Here is a 26,780-nt window from a genome sequence, read left to right on the forward strand (position 1 = left end):
AGCAGCATGCTACTGTATATGCAGTGCTTAACAGTATGTTTCCGAAGGCCGGCAATGCAAGCCACACAGTTTGTACAGCTCAAGACGACAGGCACTGTCTTGACGATAAGCCTGATAAAGTGACTCCTGTATCAACACATTGTTTTTTATTTAAGTACAATTTGATCTGCTAACAAACATGAGCATGCATTCATTTGTCTGATAAGCCTGTATTTTCACACACACTGTTTATTTTACACTTGCTATTTAAAAGTAATTCTATTCACACAGGTTTAAAAGGCAGTACATGGCAAAAGGACACTCAGTACTGCATCTCCAGCCCTGCTCCACTCCTTGTTCGCTGTATTTATCACGTATCTCTTCACAGTAGTGCATACTGATAACCGCCTTTTTTTCAGCTCACCTCAGCCACTGAAAGCTTTTCTCTGCTTTTTCCAAAGAAAAAACTGTGTACGGCGCCCTTTTGATGACGTCGGAGAGATCCGACACAGGACCGCAAAGGGTTAAAGTCCAGTGTGGACTCGCCTCATGTTCTTGACAGGAGTCACGCGGTGTATAAAATGTGTAAGGCTCGAATTTGCAGAGCTCCAGACTGGGGCTCAAATGGTTGTAAATGCGAAAAAGAAATCATCTGTGAAATGCTTAGGGGTTGGGTGCAGTGGCTCTTGCAAACCAAAAGCAGCACGTCAATATTTCCGAATGTGCTAGACGTCAGACTGCAAGGGGAAAACACTCATTTAACAAAGTGAAGCGCGAGAAGGAAGGCAACGAACACACTAATAATAACAATTTCACCGAATGCAGATGCTTGCAAGCGCAGACAGGTGCTGTATTAACACCAGCATGACACCCTTGTTCAGTTGTGATGGTGACCAAACAAGTTTTAGTGTTGTGTAAACATTTAGTATTTAATAACGTAAATAGCAGAACCACCTCACTGCAACTTAAACAGGCTTCTACAGAGAAATAAACAGTAACCTACAAAGAGCAGTGTGTGCTGCATGCTGTCAGATCAGGACTGCACTGCAGTACGCCGTTTCCCATGTTAAACAAGGACACAGTTAGTGTCCTTGTTCACTTTAGTGTCTTAAGTTGCTGTATTTTAAGCAGTTGAATGTAAATCGCAACTAATTTGCTCCTGAAGTGACACCAGAAATTGGCTCCTAAGGCAACAACTACATCTGGAGCCCCGATTAGTAATTTCGGTTTAAAGCAAATGTATTTTAAAAGATAAAACAGCATGAACATGAAGCTTGTTTGACCAGACGTGCTTTAGCAGTGCTGTCACTGCAAACACTTGTACAAGCAAATGAGACAACTGTGATTGACTGTATCGTACCATTAAGACAATGCTGATACAGAGCCTAAAAAAATATCAGCTGTCGAGCAGAGTCACTATCAATCCACATCCACTCAACAGCCTTAAATTTCAGACAGAATGATACTTGCAAGTGTTTCTGCTTATGATAAATACCTAATTGAGATAAGATAAAAAAACATTTACACTGAGTTTCAACGTAATTTATGTTTAAAAAAAAATGATACACTATTTGTAGTACTCATGTCTAATTAAAAATAAAGAAACAGACAGACGAAGTTTAGGCCAACATTAAACGTTTACCGTAAGGTTGTTTTCTTGTTTTGTTTTTTTGCACTGAGAATTGCAATTGCATTTAATGTGCATTAAACTGTCAATAATAAATAGGCAAAAGGTGCACTTTTCTACAATAATTTACAGTGATCTACTTGTGTCTTTTCAGGCTTTGCTAGTGCAAAATTTAGGAAAAATAAATAAACTGGACGTACAACTCAAACCAAGCACACTGTTTAAAATCAATAATTACACACAACTGTATCAACTTATGGCTGCATACCTTGCACATAAAACACGTGATCTATGCTATACTTTGATTTACGTTCCATAAGTTAGTTATTTTGAACTTGTCTGCTCAGATTTTGATTTGACTCTGCCTCGGTCATATTTTGGTCTCGCAAAAACACGTGAATAAGAATCTGGATGATGATTTTTCGATGGGTGAAGAGATTAGTGGTATTCCCTTTGCATGGTATAATCTCAAAAAAAAAAAAAAAAAAAAAAAAAAAAAACTCCCAGTAATGTGTATCAAACATATTTGTAGCCTAACAGAAAACACAACATGTTAGTGATTCTGAATAAAAGATCCATATGTAGATTTCTGTTAAAACTACAATAAAAAATGTAAACGCTTGCAGGCACGTATGTACGTACACAGGCTTATTTATTACTAGACCACAGGTCCGACACTGAGCTTTCAAGGGCAGAAAATAAGAATGGGTGATAATGACAGTGAAACGCAGATTAAAAGATGATGTATTTGTATTAATAACCTGTAGTGTGCATACCGGAAGTGGCATTCGCTGGTTCACAGCTTCTCTATGATCTTTAGCTGCTGTACCACTGCAGGTGTACTGCACAGAAGGCGTTGTTATAACATATTTATGAAGCACTTGTCCTACGGACCACTAAACAGGTTGCAAACCCAAGCTCCAAAACTCACCGTCCCAAGCAAACTGACAACCCTTAAAACCAAATCCTGATAGGATAGCAGTCAGTTTATTTATTTCGACCTTCATATTAACGTATTTTGTAAAGAAACGTCTGACAGTGCACACCCTGAAATACAAAGTCACTTTAAGGCCTGCGACTTTTTGTTGACGGCAAAAACACGTTTGTCACCCGCGTGTTGCCTTGCAGTTTGCAGCGGGCACACGAGAGACAAAGCATGCAGTCGACAAGCTGGCAATCCAATCATAATGCACGTTTTTGTTACAAGACGTAAGCACGCTGCGAAGGAAGACTACAATATAAAAATGTACCAATTGCATTAACAAACCTGTAGTTCCTTCTTAAATAAAAATGTTAACAGTACTAGAATTTATTTAGTTAGTAGGTCTACATGTTTAACATAGAAAACATAACAAATATATTGGAATTCGTTATCCTAAACATTGTTTTCAATACTTTTAATTCTAGGCTTGACAGCAAGAAAGTAGACCTGAGATTTATTAATTTTTTTAATTCACTTTGCTTGCTATTAAAATGAAAGATGATACAAAAATGGGGGTTAATGCAGGAATGAGAGGCATACTGCATGCATGGAAAATTGCTACACGTGTATTTTATTAATGTAAGAACTTTATTCATAAAGTAAATATGTATTGCATATCTATTCAGGAATCGAAATGCACCAGATACCCTGTTTGCTGACTTAAGCAGTCCACATCCTTACTGTCAAGTAACACTACTATCAAACACGACTGGCTGGTATTGAAAACGTTGCCCGTGTCTCACTGGGGTGTTGACCAGTGTGGTCACATGAGGTGATAAGCCAGCAACATCTGTCACCCATGTGACCAGGCCTTTAGATGGGCAGCAATAAAAACTACAGGCTGTATTAAATACCACGCTGGTGAATCTCTGTTAGTTAAGTCTCCTGGCTGGTCAGACCACACCTCCCTCTTAATACTAAAACAAAGACAAATATCTGACAGGCAACAATAAAATCGATGGGCATCGACAACACTAGTATCCAAACTACTCTTCACAAAAGCTTTCAAATACAACTGAAAACACAGTAGCATCGAGAAAACATTATTAAAATAGCAAGAACCAAAAAAAAAAAAGAGACTCAACAAAGCTTTCAAATACAACTGAAAACACGTACTTGACTGTGCATAGCATCGAGAAAACATTATTAAAATAGCAAGAACCAAAAAAAAAAAAAAAGACTCAACAAAGCTTTCAAATACAACTGAAAACATGCAGGGTGCAGGTAATATAATATACACCTGAGGCTCTAACAAGGAATGATTTAATTGGGACTTGCAGAACAAAAGACGCTGCATCTCACCTCTTTGGGTCTGGTGTTTCCTGCTTGCTTGCCCATCCTGTTCCGTCTTTAGGTACTAGTGAAACGCTGGGGTCATTTCCTTTGTTCTCTGCTTTCAAACTTGGCAGGTTGGCTGGGGGCGGAATGCGTCGAGCTGAAGCAACTTTACCGAGACTCTGCAAGCCATGACGGGGGGCAACTGTGGAGAGCATTGACGGGTTAACAATGACCGTGACAACACCCATGCATAGCACTGAAAACCTGCAGCCAGTTTCACAAAGCACTGCTAGCTTGCAAGCTATCTTATTTTTACCTGTTTCAAAAAACAATATGTAAGACAGAACAATACAGTTTAATAGAAATCCACTCAGCTAGTTTAATTAAAGCACACATTCTTTTTTTTATTCTTTTTATGGAAGTGGATTGCATTTAGCAGACTGCTCCTAAAACTGCTTCGTGAAACTATCCCCAGGGATGGAAATAAGAATCCCATTGCATAGCAGTCTGATCCATTCCTGGTTTTACTGTGAGTTTATTAAGACATATCTGAGCTTGTAGTAAAACCTGGAATGGGTTACACTGCTGTGTAATAGTCTCTGAAAACATACAGCACATTCTGTCATACAATGTCTTTCATGGCACAAAGTGTTTTTTTTAGAGCTAGATATTTAAGAAATATTCATATTGTAAATTAAAACAGACATTTTGAAAGGGGGACTTGTATAGACATCAAGGGAGTGTGCCTCACCAGTGGGTTTCTGGGTTTCTAAGGACTTTCCTTTGTAGGTATCAAAGAGGTTGAGCGATGAATACTTTGTTTTTCCATCCTTCCCCTTTGCAGTTTGCCCCAAACGATCTGACATCGCGCTGGAAGGTCATCGAGTACGGTGGGTCCTGCCTCACCCTTGGGAACGTGCCGCTCTCTGCGAAGGGGGGAATGAAAGGTAAAGCACGGCCACAATCAGAGAGGACTCCCTTAAACCAGCCTTTCCCAGCCCTGTTCCTGGCAGCACACCGCGTAGGCTGGTTTTCGTTCCAATGCGGTGCTCGATTGCTTAAATGAACCCTTCTTTGAACTAAGTGACGAACTGAGCATTCTCTCGTTAAGCAATGCTTAAATTGAATCATATCAACAGATGAAGCACTTGAAAGTAACGAGAAAATGCCCAGTTAATCACCATCAATGAAGGGTTCATTTAAGCAATCGAGCGCCGCGTTGGAACGAAAACCAGCAGACGTAGTGTGCCGCCAGGAACAGGGCTGGGAAACGCTCTTAAACAGCTGTTGGCTTTTGTAGAGCGACTCAAATTACGGTAGTAGGTGGGTGACTTGAATTTTGGTGTGCCACCTTGATGTACCTATTTGAGCATCACAGATTATTTCTTATTATTACTCTGCCTTTTTTTCCTAGAGGCCACTGCAAGTGGAACTGTCCTACAGCAAGATAAGGCTAGTTCTGCACCTTTTGTTTGACTAGTGTGGAACAGAAAACTACCTACAAAGACAAGGTTGGTTTTGTGTGTGGGATACAAGAGAGTTCGACGTGTGAACATGCAAGAACCCATTACATAAAATCAATACAGCCCATAAAATCAAACAAACAGACGGAATTGAAGCTGTGTGTGTCATATTATAAGCTACTTTCATTTTATTACATTATTACAGCAATCAAGGTTTGGACATGTGTTCCCACACAGGCCAATCTGGAACCTTTATATACAAACCTCTTTTATTGTTTTTAATTTAGAAAAATCCCCACAAGATTTAAGTGTTAAAATTAAGTGACATCTTTTAGACTATCGCCATGGCAACCTCCTCTGCGCTGTACCTGCAGAATAGCAGCCCTGAATACAGTACTGCTACTCAGAGACTGGTGGCTCCATTTTAGTATCCTGCATCAGCACTCTCAGATCAGAACAAGACTTAATTTTAAAAAGTTCTAGAGCCCCTTGCTATTGCCAGGTAAAACTGGGGCTAGTTTCACAAAGCAAGCGATCTTCTTAACTACCAATTCCACGAAACAAATGTCTCAAGACCCAACACCTAGTGTTACAGAAATCAGACCAGCTAATCTAAATACAAGTTTAAAGCCTTGTTTTCTGCCAATGTACTTTCTTATTGCAATGCATCATAAATACAATTGAAATGTTCATTTAATCCAACAGAGACTAGGGCAACTACCCCAGGACATCATAACAATATATCTTTATTTTTATCTAGCGCCTTTCAGAGTGGACCACCATCACAAAGCGCTTTACAGGGGCAGGCTGTGAACTGTGCATTATATGCAGAGTCACTTATAATAGCACACTGATTTAACATCTCATCCACAGGACGGGGCACAAGGAGGTTAAGTGACTTGCTCAGGGTCACACAGTGAGTCAGTCAGTGGCAGAGGTGGGATTTGAACCAGTGACCTTCAAGTTGCAAGCCCTGGCCTTTAATCACTGGACCACACTGCCTCCCAATACAGGAGCATAAAGGATCATGCAGCAGAGTGTCTGCAGGTCAGGCCATGGGTTGTGTAATTGCATTAACTCTATTTAGGGCTATCTAACACATGGCTCTTGAGCAATATTTAGGTCAATTCCCAATCAAACGTGGCTCTTTGGATTCACAGGTGTTGCCGTTTAAGGATGTTAAAAGGTTCCATAAGAAATGTGAAAACGTTTTGTCTGCTAGAAAGTATGCAGTCGGAATCAACCACACTAGTGTTTAGAAAAATACCCAAGCAGATCCCTTCTTGTTTTGTGTTTTATTCAATTTGAACTTGATTGGGTCGGGACAGTTCTGTATTAACTGCTCAACAGTTTAGGATTTGCACACACTTTGTCTTTGGGGCAAGAACATTAAAAACAGCAGAATAAATGCATTATTTTACATAAGAAAACACACACAGACTCTCCCCATACCTCTTGGTAGAAGGTTTTCAAAGCAGTTAGTAACTGATATGTTACAACACGCACAACACATTACCATGGTTTCCAAAGCAACAAGGGCCATTTCAATGTAAGCTCCACTGTGGGGGGCGCCAAGACAAGTCACAAAAAATGTACATGCATCAGATGTATAAAAGATTTTTAATGAAAGTGACAGTCTAGGAAGTTACTGGAGCCTAGGACAGCAAGGATATTTTCACATGTCCACAAGGCTATTTTATTGCTGTTTTTGCATTATTATTATTATTATTATTTTTTTTTTTTTTTTAAAAGCACACAAAACTGAGTTAAATATGTAATTAGTGCCCCATGTTTAAGGAATTTACGTTTCTAATCTGCTACTTTCAGTGCATGTATGATCAGTCATAAATACACTATTAGCAGGAAAGACTCCCTATGCTAAAAAGATAAGTTAGTCAAATGTCTTCCTTTTAAAACAGAGTTGAAACACCACACTAAGACAGCAAAGGATAAAGCCGATAAGTCTGAGATTAAGAAACAGCCAGGGGTGAACACCAACCCCAAAAACATCCTATTAACAATAGTACAAATAGATGGTCGCGGTTTTACAATTATTTTTCTTTTACAAAAAAAGCACAAAGGTTGCAATCAACACCAAATCTTCTGCCGAGTCCTTCTCCTGATGGATCTGTGGGTTTTTATAAATTGTAAAATGTACGAAGCGAGGTCTACAGGTATAAACTGTCGGTAGTTGAATCACCAATAAACTTTAAATTAAAAAACTACAAACAGGAGGACTATGCAGGATGCGCCGCCCCCGCATTACACGTTTACACAGCTGCGACTAATCTTTAAATAGATTTATACAATATAAAACACAACCATCGGCTTTATTTTCATTTCGCATTAAATGAGAGTTTTTAACTGTAAACCCACTCCTCAAATCTTGATGGAAACGTGATGCGATGTGCAGGGGAAAGCATTTTACTCGAATAAAAAGCGATATAAAAACAAATGATTTTCAAGAGTAACTACATTTTACCTTTGAATTATAATAATGCATTTCGGAGCTGTTGCATTTATGACGTATTTATTTGAAAATAAAAAGCTAAGGGCCATTGAACGTTGAAAACACATTGCTCTGTAAAGCAGATCTACATTTACAATTATTTAAAAGAAAGAAGTACGGATCAAAATTAGATTCTGGCACGGTAAAGCTTATCAAACTTGACTTAAAAAATAAAATAAAATGATGACGCATTTTGAACGAAAATAAAAAGCATGCATTGAATGGGGCGAGCCCAGAAAAGCGTATTAATTAGAATTTAAAACCATGCAATTGCAAAAGAAAGTAATTCAGCTGTATTAAAAAAAAAAAAAAAATGTTTGCAAAGCAGATGCCCAGATTACTTAAATTCAGTTTAATAAAAAATAAGGCATACGTTTTGTTAATGGCTTGGCGACTCGAAACACCGTCTAAATTACAAGAAAAAAAAACAACAACTCTCTAACCACGATAATATTATTAGCTACACAAAATGTCGTTTTTTTTTTTAAACATTTTATTTTTAAGAACACGTATTCTGGGAAACGACAAGCTATTTTAAACACACAACACATGCAAGTCGACTTGAGTACAAGCAACTATTAAGGCAATAACGCAAACCGGGTTAACTATTTTAACAACAGAGAGCCCGATTGATATTCATAAAGGCTGCAATATGCAATAAATATATTACAACGATGCTGTTGTCCGATGCATTTCTCCATAGGGCTGAAATGCATGCGTGTATTGCAAAATGTCTCACACAATGGCGGTCTCCCGGATGCATGTTTTGCTTGTTTTCCACCGGTTTCAGTTGGAAATGGGTGATAATGCTACAAGCAAGCGGGATTACAGTCACAAGGAGCACGGCCACCACCGGGCAGCCCGGCATTTCTAAACCCCACGCTGCAAAAACAGGAGACGAAACAAAATGGCTGCTGCAGAACAAACAACAACAACAAACCGGCGCTGGAAAAAAAAAAAAAAATAATAATAAAAAAAAATTCAACTTTCATCCTTCAAATTCGCCTCGTAAAACCGACCGAGACCAAAAGATACCGACCTGGGCTCGTCCTGCCGGGTCTCTAATGTCGGGAACCTGGATTAAAACCGAACCAAACCGGGGATTAAAAGCGGGATGTAAACGGATTGAAGTAGTTATTAATTTTTTATTTTTTTTTAATGAGAGACACTGGCCCGTCGCTACTCCACAGGAGCCGTCAACGGCTACTGGAGACGCCGGATTCGAAGAGGCGGGGCCAGGGCTGCACATTAGCATAATCACTTAAGAGTTACTCTACGTCTCCACGGGCAACCAATCAGCCCGCAGAGATGGGCGGGTCCTCTTTTGCACATACTTAACCCCACCCATGCGGCATGTCACTGCATAATTTATGCAAGGTAATTCACTACCTCTCCGACTGCAGTTTGAGATATGGTGCAGAGTGTCGATTATTATACTTCGACACGGGATTATCCAGACCAGCATCCAGGACATAAATTAAATAAATTGCAAGCATATGCATTGTACTCTGGGGACAGTGACAATCCAGCAGATTGAGATCAGTCGATTGAATGGGACGTTTATCAAGCAGAAATCAGCCCATATGAATGGGTCTGTAGGTACCTACTAGCCTCCTAACCCCTAACTCTACACCCTATCCCTTAACCTAATGTCTACAACTAACTTATTCTCAACACCTAACCATAACTGCGTTACTATTAAACTATTATTTCAACACCGCTTTTTAGCGCCCTCTAGCGGCTAGTACACCCGACGTCCATTAAAGCGCTTGATCCTCACCTACTCTACCTGTTGGTAGGCTACTAGGTACCTACTGGCTCATTCCTATGGATGATTTGTGTTTGATAACGCCCCACTGAATCGAGTAATCTCAATCAGATAAGGGTGTATACTCAGTATCAGAGGATACCACCAGAGGGCGCTGTGGCATTAAGACTCAAAGACTGTTGCAGCATAGAAAAATCATCAGGACCGTTCCATTCCTTATTTATTGAGCGCACAGCGGGGGGGGGGGGGGGTGCTTAAAAATACTGAAACTGGAAGTTAGACACAGTGAATCCAAGCAAGAATAAGAACATGCCAATTAACCCCCCCCCCCCCCCCCCCTATTGCATGCTGGGATGTGGTCAGGGCAGGTCATTGATCGTCTTCTTGGGCGGCGGTCCACTCGGTTTCTCTCCGTCGTCCTTTGCCATGCCTTCGTACATCAAGATTCTGGGAAAACAGAAACCAAAGTATATTCATCTGTAGTTAATGCTTACTAGCGAAAGGCCATCAAACAAATATGTTTTTTGAGCTTAGATTTAAAAATACTGACAGACTCGGCATTCTGGATAACAGTTGGAAGTGCGTTCCAAAGTGAAGGAACTTGCAAGCCCTCACAATATCGAGTTCTTGGACTATCCAAGAGACCATCATATTGCCGATCTCAAATTATGAGCTGGATAGAGGGAACGTGTCACGAAATGAACGCTCTGCTTCACAGGAAGCCAATGTAGTGAATTTAACACAGGGTGCTATATGGCAAATAAAGCTGGTGTGTGTTAGTGTTCTTGCTGCAGCATTTTGTATAATCTGCAAACTGTTCAATGAGGCACCAAGGAGACCAGCAAAGAATGAATTGCAATAATCAACTGTAGAGATTACAAAAGCGTGAATCCATTTCTCAGCACCTTGTACTGTGATCTGCTCAGATATCAGAAATAAACTCAGTAGCTAATGCCATGTTTCCATTTGCACCAGTAAAGCAGTCTGTAAACCTTAATCTGATCTCATTCCCAGTATCAAACTGGGGGCCAGTGTCATCTGCAGTCCGCCATCCAGTCTGCAAAAAAGGCTGTTACACAAAAAGCAAAGGATGTATCACATTTCTTTTGTGTATAATTGCTATTTATAAATGAATTCAGTATTTCCATGGCAACATATTATAAGTCACTCTCAGTTTGCCACTAGACTTACAGTTTGAGAATGCCATTCCTCTTGCCCAGCATCATTCTGATGAAGTCCTTGTAGCTGATGGTCTCAGTGGCTCCGCCCGTCACCTCTGACATCATCTTCTTCAGTTCCAGGTGAGTCTTGGCCACGCCCAGTTTCTCCAGCATGCGTTTCAGACCCATCATATCTGCGAGAGAGACGGAAATGAGAAACGTCCAAATGCTTCAGCAGCACAGACTCACACTGGCCCCACACTCAGTCCCGGGCTCAAAACTCCCTGTGTTACTGTTGAAATGATCAGGTACCAGGTACATGAGAAATCAGGCACCATGAAACCAGTCTGTGAAACTCAATCTCGTTCTCACTGTCAAACTGGGGCTGCCTACCACCAGTTCCATCTACAGTCTGCACACCAATCAGCAACCAAAACACAAAAGATATCCTGTAGGTATTGTATAATTGCTAGAGATAGATTCACCTGCCTCTCCTATTTCCTTCGCAGTATAATATATGTACAGCCGTCATGCTCGGCACACATGTTTTTTTTTTTTGGGGGGGGGGGGGGGGGGGGGAATCAGTCTGAGATCTAAGCCCGCCTCTCTTTCTAACTCTGCCATCAGTCTGTAGAGATGGAGTTCTGCCAGCCCACAATCCTCACTGGAGCTGACAGACAGACAGCCAGTCCCCACTAAAGAGGATTTGATCTTATACATGCTGCTGATGCAATTAAACAAGTCTGATTTCAAAACGCTTTCAAGTCAGCCCCAGCCTGAAACCTGGGTTCAGTTCATTGAGCAGTCCTGAAGAAACTGTTTATTTAAGTATCGTCAAATGTTACTATTTATTATTATATATTTTTATTTCCTTTGTCAGCACCACCTACTCTCTCTTTTACATAAATATAAAGTAGGTGGGGCTGGCAGAGGTGAAAGGTCGCACTGTCACGTGATTTGAACAGAATGGCAAAGGCTGTTCAGTGCTCGGCAGTTAGGATTCTCCAGGCGAGCTCAAAGCAGCTCAAAGCCAGGGAACGGCAGATTTCAGATTTGGAGAAAAATGCTAAGAACTTAATACTGGAGCAGGAGAACGCCGAATGATTGAAAACGCTATAAAAGATTAGAGAATTGTAAATAAAAATAATAAATTGAATTAAAATGATTCTTAACTGGGTGTAATTCGGAAACCCAGGGTGATCATTTTTTAGCTCTTTGTTGATTTTGTTTTACCTACCTATGTCTCCTTGATCGTTCCGGTCAAATTCCATGAATTTCTCTGGAACAAGAAACAAGAACAAAATTTAAAGCAGTTCACCGCAGTTTAACATTTTTCTAGAAGATATTTAATTTATAATACCGTTACTGTCAGGACAGACATATCAAAATGATACAATGCAATATAATAGAAACGTATATCTTTACAGCGCCTTTCATGTTGGCCTTTACATAAAAAGATGTATACTGGTCACTTTATTAAGACCTGTACCTAATATCGCGTTGGACCAGTGTTTGAACTGATCACAGCTTTGGCACGAAGTGGCACAGACCCCACAAGGTGTTGGAAGGTGTCCTTTTAGTTATTATTATTTCACTGGTGCAAAGAGGTAGGCAGAGGGTGTTGATGAGGAATGCATTGTTCAGCTGCAGAGAATCGTGATGGCGAATGTCTAAAACACGTTCACGGACTCAGATCCTGGGATTGTGGTAGCCATGGAATTGCAAAGCAATTGAAAAAATCCATACCAGGGCAATACCAAATCTAATTGCCAGGTCCTGATAAAGTGGCCAGGCAACGTCCTGCATACAGAATAGAAAAGATAATACTAAATTACAAAATCTCTCGTTCTGTATACTCACTTTTAAAAGCTTCCAATTTTGAATCCAGGTCTTCTTCATCGCAATATTTTGGATCAACAAGAAATTCCTTTAAAAATGTTTTAAAAAGATTTAATATACAAGCCATTTCATGTTGAAAACATCAGCTTCTGCGTGTGATAACAGAAGTATGCCTATTCTAGGGGATACAGTGGGAGCAACCTTCCATTGGAGAATGTAAACGAACCTGGATGTCAACAAGGCCCGCTGGACTCTTTCTTTCTTGGGACACTGTCGGCAACTTTAAACAGCAAGCAGATTCTCATGATGTTTTTTTATCAGACTCTCTCAGTGATTGACGTATCTCACAATTACAACGCAGGCTGGACAGTGCGTTAGATTGTATTTTGTTATGACAGCACACCGTTTTGTAGTCTAAAACCACAGTAAAATTAGCTATCAGAAAACAAAGCCGGTTCAGAAAGGGGTCAAATTAAAGGTACAGTGCTGGTAGCCACGGGAACATACTAACTGGAATGAGAACATGAAGAGAAATTCGAAAGTCTGGGCCATTTGGAAAAAGGAGCTGGGCCTGTCAAAACAGTCCAAAGCCCTTTCCCAGGTCACATGCAATAATTTCAATAATCTTAATATCAGAGCATAGTGCTTGGATTGCAAATAACATAAGAAAGGTACAAGAAAGTACAGAAATCTGATCAGATGTCATTTGAAGCTGCTTGAAATTAAGTGACTCTACAGAAGACTGTAGTAAACAAACAGAGACCCAGATCGAATTCTGTTGCATTATCAAACTGAACAGGATTGCGAGGCACTGCCTGCCTGCCTGCAGCTTTAATGAAGCTATGGAAGAATGGAACATTATAAGAATTTCTCGAATAAGAGGAACTGGAGAAGCCTATCAGATTGAAATTTAAAGAGCGGAACTGAAAATGTCACAGGTCAACATTCTCTTTTTTTTTTATATATATAAATTTAGTTCTCCAATTTTTTTACCTGATTTTTCTCCCCAATCATTATCTGTGTCCTCAGCTCACCGCTCACGGACCCCCCCCCCCCCTTCTAGTTTAGTGTTCTATGTTCTAGTTTAGTGTTCTCTGTTCTAGTTTTTAGTCTTCTGTGTTCTAGTTTAGTGTTCGGTGTTCTAGTTTAGTCTTCTGTGTTCTAGTTTAGTGTTCTGTGTTCTAGTTTAGTCTTCTGTGTTCTAGTTTAGTCTTCTGTGTTCTAGGTTAGTCTTCTCTGTTCTAGTTTAGTGTTCTGTCTTCTACTTTAGTGTACTGTGTTAGTCACAAGAGGCCCCTGGTATCCCAAAAGAGAAAAGGAGAACCCCTGAATGAAATCGAATCTCTTCAGTGCCTGGTTCCCTGTCTGAGCAGTGCTGTATGAGTTAAATGATTACAACATGACAATAATCCACTCCCCAAGCAGTGAAAACAAGAGCAGATACTTCCCCAAAAGCCAACGACAGATATTTCTGTGTTCCTTTTTATGATCTCTTTATTATTCTAGTTAGTTCTTACTGCAGCTACTCAAATAGTGATTCTTAAGACCAGGTGTTTTCACCTGAGTTCAGGTGTTACAACAACACACACGATTATAACAGGAGCCAATGAGGACAAACCCTGCTTAGGAACTCTAATATTACTCACATGTATATAACCAGCGCCCTCCCCACTTAATATCACTTTTGGAAATTAAAAGCAGAAGATTTGAAGGTTTGCATATAAGTTTGCTGTACAGTTTTCAAATGTTCAATTAGAAAGTATGGTAGCAATTGGAAAAGCATAGCCATGTGTAATAAAGCATAGTGAAAGCATGGTAAAGCACAGTGAAAGCATGGTAAAGCACAGTGAAAGCATGGTAAAGCCCAGAGAGGATTGGCAAGCATATTTAAAAACATGTGGTAAACCATGATAAATTATGATAAATACATGGTATAACCCTGGGGAAAAGCATGGGGAAAACTACAAAATTACCATGCAAATTTACTATGGTAAACTTTTACAAGAGCATGTTTTCCATTGGCAGGGGTGTGCATGTCCAGTGAAATGCAGTGTGTATCGAAACGACATGCTTTTCATGAACCGTAGTGAGAACTTTGCAATGTCTGTATTTAAGTTCCACAGCAATGCAAACTTTCGGCATCCACACATGTGTGTTGTAATTGCTTATTATTTTTCCAGGCTATCGGTGGACTCCTGATAAAGTCCACTACTGTCGCCGTGCAGCTCTTCCCTTTGAAGTCATATTAAAAGGGTCTGAGTGTCTAATGTGTGGTTAGCTCTCCTTAAATGAGGGCCCTCATTCAAGTTCCCACAGTAAAAGCACAGTAAAATGTAATAAAGCACAGTGAAAACCTGGTAAAGCATAGTTAAGCATGGTAAGGCCCAGAGGGTTAAATAGATACATCATAGCAAACTATGGTAAAGGTTGGCAGATGCATTGTAAATATGCAAAATGACAGTGGTAATAAGTGTAGGGCAATAAAAAAAAGTGAACGATTGGAAATCATAAAGGGTGTTTGACCTGGTTTATTGAATCTAGTCCTTCCTCTTGTTGTGCTTTGAGAAGCCCAAACGCTCTGCCTCCTGAAAAAGAAAGAAAGCATAGCGTGTCGCTCATTGGATATGAGACATGGTGTGGGCAAGCGTCAAGCGAAGCTGAGAGCTGGTTAATGATGCAGACCGATCTGTCTTACAACACAGATACCCTGCAGAACTGTGCTTGAAGCTGGCAGGGAGCAAGATGGCTAGTGATCCTAATCGCCTGAGTCACATATAATGCAAAATCGCTATGGGACTTAACTGAATCCTAACAGAAGCTGCCTGTGGGAGTAAGTGGGAGATTATTACAATAGTTGCTGGTACTGAAGACAGGATATCACAACAGACTGGCGTCTGAGGTAAAAAATAGATGCACACATACATACGTATATACATACATGCATGCATAAATGCAAGAGTTACAGACGTAGCTAACAACATTAGAATTCGTGAAGTTACAGAATGACCAGAAGGGAACGAAAAAGCGCTTTGAAATTGTCACTTTTACGTGAAGTTTTTGGCAAAGACGTCTTGAGAAGGAAACCTTTCTGGTAAACATTTCTAAATGGGAGTGCAGAATTTTAAAAAATCCGAGCTGGGCAAAAGAAGGTGCCTTCTTTACATTTTAAATTAAGGGAGTTCAGCTTATAAAATTTTTTTTAAATAAACAAATAAATCAAAACCTTACCTGTGTGATGCTAATGAAACCTTTGATAACAGTATACCTTACCTAGGCTCTCAGGCGGTGTCATTTTACACCACATAGGGCCATAACGTATAGAATTACAGGTTAGGTTTTTTTTTATTTGTTTTTATTTTTAAGAGCAGGCGTTCAGTCAAGCCTCGCTTACAAGGTTTATATAGGGAAGTGAAAATTAACTCTTTGTTAACTGGATATATGAACGCCATTAGGCAATGTTTCTTCCACATTTAAAATCACTATCGCAGTCTACCGAGGGCATTGACTCGCCATTATATTAACCCTATTACAATCCACCCACAGCTGTAATGGAGGTCCACACACTAGACCACATTTCAGCTATACCTGCATCAGGCACTTCACACAATCCAATGTAAATTGCAATGTTATAATTAAGATAAACCGGGACTATGACTTGGTTACAGGGAAAGTGGAGCTCTTTCTTCTGAGTAATATTCACCTTTTTTTGTCACCAAAAGAGGAAGATGTTCATAGTTAAACTTATAAGGCAATAAGTCAAGTAGAGAAGTGTTTGGCAAGTGCCTTCATTGCTTTTAAATGTGGGTAATCAGATGGCCAGACAGTGTGCAGAACTAGGTTTTTACCAGTGAAGCAAAATCATTCATTCATTTCTCATCTATAATTTCTATACGATTGATTGATAGATAGGGGAAGGAATTGCAGACAGCAGACAGACAGACAGACAGACAGACAGGCACGCTGTTAGAAAGACAGATAGACAGGCACGTGGATTATCAGACGGACAGTTGCATAGATAGAGATGTTTTGATGTGAATACTCTTACCCTGTGGGTCGAAGCTCATTCTGTTCGGGTTCCTGTCGCTTTGCTGGCTGAAAAGGGAAGCTTCAGTTTTCAGGAACTTGTCCAGAACTTTTAAAAGTGTCAGTGAGTGACTGATTGATAATCCCCTCCCCTCGACCACACAGGAAGTGCTGAGTTTATATATAGCAAGGAAACAAGCTCTCTCTCTATCTCTGTCTCTATCTCTCCACACACACACACACACACACACACACACACACACAGTATATTAAAACTGATCTTTCAGCACCAACGAAAAAAGTACCTCCATTCAGTACAGCCATCTGTCTGGCAATAGGCCTCAGATAAAATAGAAAAATAGTAATGATTTGAAAACACCTGCCATATGTAGCACACACTTTTGTTTAAAGGGCTGTTCCTCACCTGACTGAATACTCTGATACACAAATAGCAACTCTGACGTGCAGTTTTATATCCAAGAAAAAGTTTACAAGCAATGTAAAACCTAAAACAACGTGGGGAAGTTCAGGTTTGGATTTAAAAGCACAGTATTTCGGCGTTTTGCTGCCTCCTTCTGTCCACACAAAGTATTACAAACCAGTGTTCTATTACTAGCTGTACTTGATGATAGATAGTGGTGTTTTTCTTTCTTTCTTTCCTTCTTTCTTTCTTTCTTTCCTTCTTTCTTTCTTTCTTTTTACCCCCCGTGGTACCTATTTGAAACCATTCAGAATGGTTCAATTGGTTTTTACAGCCCCTATTTTGGTCCAGTCTACCTGACTGGCGTTTCGCTCGCTTGTCTGTGTTGTTCTTTGGGTCCACATGCAGCAAACATCACCTGGGAAATTAAACAGAAACAGACCACACTAAAGTATATCTTGCAATCTGAATCCACCTAGACCGACTATTCCTAGAGGTGTGTGTGTACATATACTGCTTCATAGGCATAGGCTAATAATAATAATAATAATAATAATAATAATAATAATAATAATAATAATAATAATAATTCTGTGTATGCATATTTTTACTCGTTATTTTGACATACTAAAGTTCAACCATTAAACAATAGGGTGATTCCCTCGTTCCCTTCTGCTTGCATCTTAGATTATATGTTTCAAATTGTACATGTCTCTCCCTTAAAATGAATACACTGATTTATAAGAAATACAAACTGAAAAAATAAAGTTAACAAGAAATAGACAAGAACTAAGTTTCTGTCTAACTTCTACCTGAATAGTGCACTATACCCTTTTCCACCTGTAGATGGCAGTAAAACCCCCAACAGCTTGTATTCGCTATGATCCTGCAAACAGCATCACATCATCAGATCTCTGCAGCCCGGGATCGGAGCAGGACGAAGGTAAAGGATCGTAAAGAAGCAGGCAAACCTTTCAGCTGAGGCTTGAGTCGATGCAGTGTGAGAGGGCTTGCAAGTACAGTAAAACCTGTACAATGTGCCGTCGTTTGGGACCGGAACACTGTGCCGGATTAGACAGTTTCTCTAATGAATCAGTAAGCATTATAAAAGCTTGCTGGAGGTTTCTCAGTCCCTTCTCGCGTCCCCTCTCAGTCCCCTCCTGACTCTCGCTGTGTGTTGCAGGCCTGTACAATGGACAGGTGCTGTTCATCCTTCTTCCAGTTCTTCCTGCTGGGCTTCTGGGTTCGATATTGAGTTGTGTTGTGGTCTCCTGGTGAGCCAGGGGATACAGGTGAGTACAGGAGAGCCCTCTGTACCTGCTTTGATATTACTGCAGAGAGCACAGCAGCATTCTGTGAACCATCTCCTTCTAAAACTTCACTGTGGTCAAAGCACAGCAGAGTGTAGTAAACCACAGAGAAGATAATGAACCAGCCCCCTTCTCAAAGCACAGAGAAGATAATGAACCAGCCCCCTTCTCAAAGCACAGAGAAGATAATGAACCAGCCCCCTTCTCAAAGCACAGAGAAGTCTGCTTGCTTTAGTGAGTGTATTATTGATCTGATCCATCTCGTGATTGAAAGTTAATGAAGTAAATGGCTGACTGAATGGCTGAAGCCGCAGGGTCTGTTTTTTTAAAGATTTAAAGATTATTTTCTGGTTGTTGTTGTCTGACGCGGTCGCCCCAGACCGTGTTAATGGACCTTTTTATACCTGAGCTAGATTTTGAGTGCTCTACAGGTAAGACGCAAACCCCTTGCTTCTTGAGGCACGGCACTATATTTTACCCTGAACCTATATTTTCATGTGATCTTGTGACCTGTCAACTCTGCTGCCTCTGAACTGAGGCACGTGGGGTCAGCAGTTCTTAACATCGATGTCAATAGAATTCAGAAAACCAACAAAACAACTGTTTAAATAGCATTTGGAGCACTACAACTATCATGTTCTGCTTTGTCATTAATATAATAAGACTTGTCCCGTAGTCTGAATGCACAGCTTGAGAGCGACTAGGGACTGGCATGACGCTGCACGCTGCACAGACTGGCAGCACAGATGGGCAGTTTAACACGGAGAGAGCAGCGCGCTGTGGAATCACAATCAATTAGTGAGGCCACCGCGGGCACCCGGCATGAACAACAACACAGAGCGAGAGAAAGGCCAGCCAGTACCAAACAACACTGCCGCCCATCTCAAGTGATTGTAGCTCACGCAGTAATACTGGGACATTTCTATTCTCCCATGTGCAGTTCCGAAAGAAGCACATGCTACAGCAAGCATGCATTTTAATTATAAAACAGGTCTGGTCCTACGCTAGGTTAAAGGAAACTGTTAGTGTAACAGGCAGCCGTGTGAGTGCGAATATGATGCTTGCTGCTAGGCAGGAGATCGAGACTGAGGCTGGCATTGATGCACCCCACAGTGGAGCAGGATTTACATACACAGCCTCATAACAGTAGCACACGGAGTGCATACAACACCATGTATAAAAAGGTACAGTGAAAACGGTCTGCATTACTCCTTAATTAGACATTGCTATACTTTTAAGGGAATCCAAGATCCCTGAACTAATCTTTACTCTACAAACCAGGGCTTCTCAAACTCGGTCCTGGGGACCCCCTGTGGCTGCTGGTTTTCATTCCAACCGAGCGCTCAGTTACTTCACTAGACCCTTAATTGAACTGATAATTTCCTTAATTAGACCTTTTTCCTTGTTTTCAGCTCTTCAACAGTTGCAGTTCAAGATACTTCTCAAATGTCATAGCTGACTTGGAACCTGCAAATGTTCAAAAGCTGAAAACAAGTAAAAAGTTCTAATTAAGCAAACGATCCGTTCAAATTGCTTAATTTGGAACGCACCTACCTGCTGGAAAGGGACGTTTTCCCCACCCCATTCACTCGCTTCTTTCCTGTCAATAACCAATCAGCTGGCTTTCTCCTTTTGAGTGACATGCTGTGGGCTAGTGACATGCTTTGACCGAGAAGATACTGTTGAGGTGAAATGACCCAGAAATACAGTGCTTCAAAACTGAGAACTTCCTGTAGCTAAAGCAATACAAGAATAAAAGACATGTGTTAGATCTCAAATACGCGGTTTTGAAAGAAATAGCGCTCACGTATTTTCATTTTAAAGCACGATATCTAGTCCTACGTGTGCTTTGTGACTGTCTTGTACTTGCACATCATTTGTCCTCCACAGTGTTCTCTAGCTCATGTTAATGGATGAAGGCATGTCAGTCAATAAGGGTGGCTGGTTATTGAGTGTGAACAATTCTTTTTAATCGTCTTTATATTTTACAGCTAAACAAAGGAAATTGACAGATATAAATTCAAATCCAAAAACTATCCAGTACAAAAAAAAATAAAGTACATCAGAAAAACAAAAATAGAATTATGTGTGTGTGTGTGTGTGTGTGTGTGTGTGTGTGTGTGTGTGCGTCTTTATAGATGAAAATAGAAGAGCCAGCGTCCGCTGTGTATTGACAGAAACGTGTCCCAAAGTATCTGATCACTAGATGGCGCTGGTTGATCTAGCCCAGGGGTCTCCAACCCTAGTCCTGGAGAGCTACTGTGGCCGCTGGGTTTTGTTCCAGCCAGTCCCTCAGTTACTTAATTGAACCAATTATTGGCTTAATTAGTCAAGATTAACAGGTGTTCCAGATCTTTAGTCACTGATGATGTAAAGATACCTATAAAACCAGCTGGATAGGGGCTCTGCGTTATATACACTGCCCGACCACTTTCTTAGGATCTACAACACCTCTAATCTCAAGAAACATGCAAGGATAGCAAGATATTTAGTGAACCAGCAAAGGTGTTTTTGACAGGATGCTGTATGTATTTTTGTTCAATGCAGAATTGTAGTTGTTGCATGTTATGATACAGGCTGTATCTTACCCACTCAAACCCTGTGGCACCAGCATATGGAAGAACAGGACCAGATATACATAGCAAGACGAGGCAGCACAGTCAGTTTGCCTACACTGTGTTCTTGTAGGGAGGAGGAATGGGAAAGAAAATCTCAAACCGCAGAGGAGAGCTACCGGCACTGTCACGGGGAGAAAAAGAAAGTGGAACAGCATCCATAGTGTGGATGCAGTCAGACCGGAGCCTCTGATAATGGAAACCCTGTCTAATCCAGCCCAAGTATGTTACTTAATAAAGCACACATCCCACAGGTAGGGTGCTCCCTATAATTTAGGAAATGCACTTATATTAGTGGTCTTATAAATATTAGGTTAATCTCTAGATTAATGTAAAAAATAAAAATCAAGCATGGCAGACCCTACCATACACATTATCAGCGGTGCTAAAGAACGTCCTGACCAAGTTTCATCTCAATGAGATAAGCAGATCTCAAGATAGTGTGACACACAGACAGCCCCAGATTCGATACTGTTGTGGATTTCTGCTAAAGAAAGCCTGTTCCAATCACAATTGATTATGAGAAAGAAAGAATCAGAGGTGCGCCTTGTTCTAAGAGTTTAAAAAAAAAAAAAAAAAAGACTAGGGTGTGTGAACTATGCATCAGCTGCAGAGTCGCTTACAACAACGTCTCACCCCAAAGACGCAGCACAAGGAGGTGAAGTGACTTGCTCAGGGTCCCACAGGGAGTCAATGATTGAGGTGGGATTTGAACTGGGGACGTCCTGGTTACAAGGCTGTTTCTTTAACCACTGGACCACACAGGCTCTCCCAGTTACTAGAGGTCAGTTTATTTAAAGGGAATTGAAGATTCATGTATCAAACAATAGCAAAACAACATGAACAGATGCAGATAGTTTCATTATATACTGTAGAGAGAGACAGAGAGAGAGAGAGAGAGAGAGAGAGAGAGAGAGAGAGACACATTGGGTTTGTTTGAAACAAACCCAACTTTCTGGACAATCACCTCAATAATAATAATAATAATAATAATAATAATAATAATAATAAACATAATAATAAACTAACAGGAAATTCTACATGTTTTTCCTTCATTGCTCCAACTTCGGCAAAATTGCAGAATTAAACTGCATAATACATTATAGCATCAGACCCAAACTGCAGGTTCAAAGTAATTCCTGTACAATATAGTGATGTTAGACAGCAGTAACAATGTTATTCTAGTAAGTGATACCTTAAAGCACAATAAACAATGTCATTCTACTGAAGGATATATTAATCTGTAATTACAGTGTAATTCGAGCCTAGTGTGGTGATCTTAAGCGACAGTTACAATGTCATTTTTCTAAAGTATATATTAATCTGCAATTACAACGTAATTCTTGTCTATCAATTGCAAACTGCAGTTAATGTAATTCTAGTCTAGTGACAGTAAACTGCAGTTATAATGTAATTCTAGTCTAGTGACAGTAAACTGCAGTTATAATGTAATTCTAGTCTAGTGACAGTAAACTGCAGTTATAATGTAATTCTAGTCTAGTGACAGTAAACTGCAGTTATAATGTAATTCTAGTCTAGTGACAGTAAACTGCAGTTATAATGTAATTCTAGTCTAGTGACAGTAAACTGCAGTTATAATGTAATTCTAGTCTAGTGACAGTAAACTGCAGTTATAATGTAATTCTAGTCTAGTGACAGTAAACTGCAGTTATAATGTAATTCTAGTCTAGTGACAGTAAACTGCAGTTATAATGTAATTCTAGTCTAGTGACAGTAAACTGCAGTTATAATGTAATTCTAGTCTAGTGACAGTAAACTGCAGTTATAATGTAATTCTAGTCTAGTGACAGTAAACTGCAGTTATAATGTAATTCTAGTCTAGTGACAGTAAACTGCAGTTATAATGTAATTCTAGTCTAGTGACAGTAAACTGCAGTTATAATGTAATTCTAGTCTAGTGACAGTAAACTGCAGTTATAATGTAATTCTAGTCTAGTGACAGTAAACTGCAGTTATAATGTAATTCTAGTCTAGTGACAGTAAACTGCAGTTATAATGTAATTCTAGTCTAGTGACAGTGATATAACTGCAGTTATAATGTAATTCTAGTCTAGTGACAGTAAACTGCAGTTATAATGTAATTCTAGTCTAGTGACAGTAAACTGCAGTTATAATGTAATTCTAGTCTAGTGACAGTAAACTGCAGTTATAATGTAATTCTAGTCTAGTGACAGTAAACTGCAGTTATAATGTAATTCTAGTCTAGTGACAGTAAACTGCAGTTATAATGTAATTCTAGTCTAGTGACAGTAAACTGCAGTTATAATGTAATTCTAGTCTAGTGACAGTAAACTGCAGTTATAATGTAATTCTAGTCTAGTGACAGTAAACTGCAGTTATAATGTAATTCTAGTCTAGTGACAGTAAACTGCAGTTATAATGTAATTCTAGTCTAGTGACAGTAAACTGCAGTTATAATGTAATTCTAGTCTAGTGACAGTAAACTGCAGTTATAATGTAATTCTAGTCTAGTGACAGTAAACTGCAGTTACAATGTAATTCTAGTCTAGTGACAGTAAACTGCAGTTATAATGTAATTCTAGTCTAGTGACAGTAAACTGCAGTTATAATGTAATTCTAGTCTAGTGACAGTAAACTGCAGTTATAATGTAATTCTAGTCTAGTGACAGTAAACTGCAGTTATAATGTAATTCTAGTCTAGTGACAGTAAACTGCAGTTATAATGTAATTCTAGTCTAGTGACAGTAAACTGCAGTTATAATGTATCACCAGTATAGTCCAGTCATCTTAAATGACAGTAACAGTTAATTAGTTATAACATACAGTCCTGCATTGAATGTGTACTTTCCCTATACATAGTATCTATTCAGCACTGCTTGGTCTCTTAACGAGCATTTAACATGTACTTGTTGTATATGATTTAAGGGCATGCTCCAAGACTGCCCTTACACAGTCTGTTAAGCCACTGTAGATTGTAGACTGTGCTTGACCAAACCCACCTGGCACATCTGTACACCTGGAATGGATCAAACTGCTGTGCAACTGGAGTCTGTAATGATTCCAGGGACGTCAATCTGATATGTAATACAAATAGGGCTTCTGACTGTAGTTTTTAACTGATAAACACGCCCCACCCCTCTGGTGCATGGTGCAGTTTTCTGCATTTTGTGATCATTTTCAGGGGTTTAAATAATTTTAACCCTAAATTCAGAACGGCACATTTTTTAATGCGTCGGTCCGCGCAAATCTCATGGGGTGGCTACTGAACTAATTTTAACAGAAGCTGCAATTACAGCATTTGGCCATGTGTACGGGTGGCACTGTGTGTTATAATCCCCGACAATATAAAACAAACAGCAGTTACAACATGTAAGCAATATTAGACAATATAAAGGAAATCTCGAATATTTCAGTTTTTCTTAAACGTGCATTTAAAGTAACGTGATGTAAAATGCTAAATGCAAAACCATTCTTCTGGTTTGAGAAGGGCTGCCAGTGAAAGTGGTTTATGACCTAGATTATATTGTAACCATCCTCCTTCCTTCCCCTGCCCTTTCTCAGTCAGCAAACTGGCACCCAACGTTACCATATGCACATCACCATCTCTTTGAAGACCTTACGTTACAGATATGGGTTTGGTTTGTTATTGTTTTTCACAGCGACTGCAAACAGCAATATTTGTATTGTACAAAAACAAACAGCTTTTGTATTTTAGCGGGACGTAGTCACATGATCGCAGGAGAAGGCAGCGATTGGTTACACGGCAGGGAAGTGTTGATTCTGGCGGTTTTAATAAAAGAAAGAAAATATTGAGAATGTTTAGTTTTTTTGTACTCTTTTAATACAGTGCCGATTTCCTTTATGAAAGTAGAGACCTACAACATGAGGGCAATGCACATCTGGGAAGATTGACCAGCACTGATATCAAAGTTTTAAGTAGCTCTACAGCTATCCCCCAATTATTCTATATTTTACACTACAGTGTAATTCCTTCTTGGTGTTTCATCACTTCATAGTTTGCACAAGCTCATCCCAACACCTCTACATGCAAGTCTTTCTGTCCAACAGAATAGAATGCAATAGAACAGAATAGAATTGAGAATACAGTTCTGAAGATGGGGGCACTGCAGCTGTAATTAAACAAGATCCTCACTGGCAAACGAACGTGAAGGACACTGTTGTTTTTGAGCTGATTAAGAATCTATATAGAATAGGCATTCGAAAAGACATGATTTTAATTAACGCAAGAACAACGAAAGACACGACCGCGCCCTGCTTGAGGAATGAAGATCGCCTGGTTGCTATGGGCATGATTGAAGGCGGCCTGTCTGTGAGAGAAGGTGCCCGGAGAATGAGATGTTCTACTACAATCAGCAGACTAGTCCAGAGAAACCAGGAAACTGGCTCTGTGATTGACAGGTCACGCCCTGGAAGGCAGGGGGTCGCCACACCGGCCCAGGACTGTTATACTGACTGCTGCATTGTTGAAGCCAACCAGTGGGGAGGTGGAAGTGTGATGATGTGGGGAGGAATCTCCTTTAACACATGAACGCCTTTGGTGCAGACTGAGGGCAACCTTATTGCGCAACGATACATTGGCCAAGTCCTTGATGCATCAGTTGTTCCATTCCTGCAATCCAATCCAACATCCCACAGCAGTCTGTCCAGCGACTGATCAGGTCTATGCGTCAACACTGCCAGGACTGTGTCAATGCTCAGGGGGGGTCATATTTCTGTTCACATTAGACCTGAGTGTTGCGTTTCTTTTGTGCATCAGTAAAAAAAAAAAAAAAATCTATCTATCTATATATATAGCAAAGCTTTCATGAAACTATGAAAAACCTTTGAAGTTTCTGGCCACATTTCTTCAGATTTAAAACTCTGATTGACAGGTTTTAGTTAATAAATAACTAAATAATGCAATCTAAATACTGTAGAATTAACCCTGTTTAAGATCCTATTATATCTGTTCTGTATGACTTGCTATTGCTGTTTCTGCTTTGATCATTACCTGCCATGCTTACTAACTGTTCCAGAAAAAAATGACTAACTGTGGAGAGGTGGGGAAGCCATGGTGTAACGCTTATATACTTCCCCACAAGCTGGAATAATCGGAAAACGATCCAAGCAAAAACAACGACAGAGAATCATAAAACGGGAAAAACATAAATCCTTAGAAAAGTGAAGGTGAATTTTCCCATGGTTGCACTTTGCATCTATCATAGTTTATCCTGGTTTTCCATGTTTTATTAATTGGCTTTATCTTATCTTTTGTGTGCTTTACAGCTTAAAAATCAAACATTAAGAGCATGATGATCATGTAAAGTATCCCTTTAAAAGTCAGTGGAGTTAAAGAGATACCAACACTAATACTGATACTGATAATAACAAGAATATGTATACAATCCAAGCATATATATATACACACACACACACACACACACACACACACTGCTGTGCAAAAGTTAAAGACATGTTGCATTATTCTACTCTGATGCATTAGGATACGCATTCTGATGCAGCAAGATAATATCCTTAAGGAACAGAAAGATGACAAGTGTTGAATTGACAACAGCGCTGGTAGAAGGCACAGGTGTCTTTGTCCATCAAACCCACAGTCCAAAGCACCTTTGGCCATTGTTCCACAGTCCAGTTTCTGTGTTCTCGTGCATATTTTAAACTTTTAGTCTTTTTGCCCTTTCTAAACAGAGGTATTCTTACTGCAACACATCCTTTAAGTCCTGATTTCAAGAGCGACCTTCGTACTGTTGATTTGACGGACGACACCTGTGCCTTCTGCCAGTTCTGTTGTCAATTCAACGCT

At 39.8% G+C, this 26,780-nt stretch overlaps 1 protein-coding gene across 1 annotated transcript; it reads right to left on the reverse strand.

Moving 5' to 3' along the window:
• Positions 1 to 9,831: 9,831 nt before the first annotated feature.
• On the reverse strand, positions 9,832 to 16,756 carry LOC121304372 (allograft inflammatory factor 1-like). Its single transcript, XM_041235475.1, has 7 exons — positions 16,651 to 16,756; positions 15,129 to 15,190; positions 12,627 to 12,693; positions 12,004 to 12,045; positions 10,798 to 10,960; positions 9,948 to 10,053; positions 9,832 to 9,874 (listed from the first exon to the last, which is right to left on the reverse strand). The coding sequence occupies exons 1-6, from the start codon at positions 16,667 to 16,669 to the stop codon at positions 9,966 to 9,968; spliced, it is 441 nt and encodes a 146-aa protein (XP_041091409.1). The 5' UTR covers positions 16,670 to 16,756; the 3' UTR covers positions 9,832 to 9,874; positions 9,948 to 9,965.
• Between the last annotated feature and the right edge of the window lie 10,024 nt (positions 16,757 to 26,780).

This window comes from Polyodon spathula, chromosome 37 (assembly GCF_017654505.1).
Source record: "Polyodon spathula isolate WHYD16114869_AA chromosome 37, ASM1765450v1, whole genome shotgun sequence".
Taxonomy (NCBI): domain Eukaryota; kingdom Metazoa; phylum Chordata; class Actinopteri; order Acipenseriformes; family Polyodontidae; genus Polyodon; species Polyodon spathula.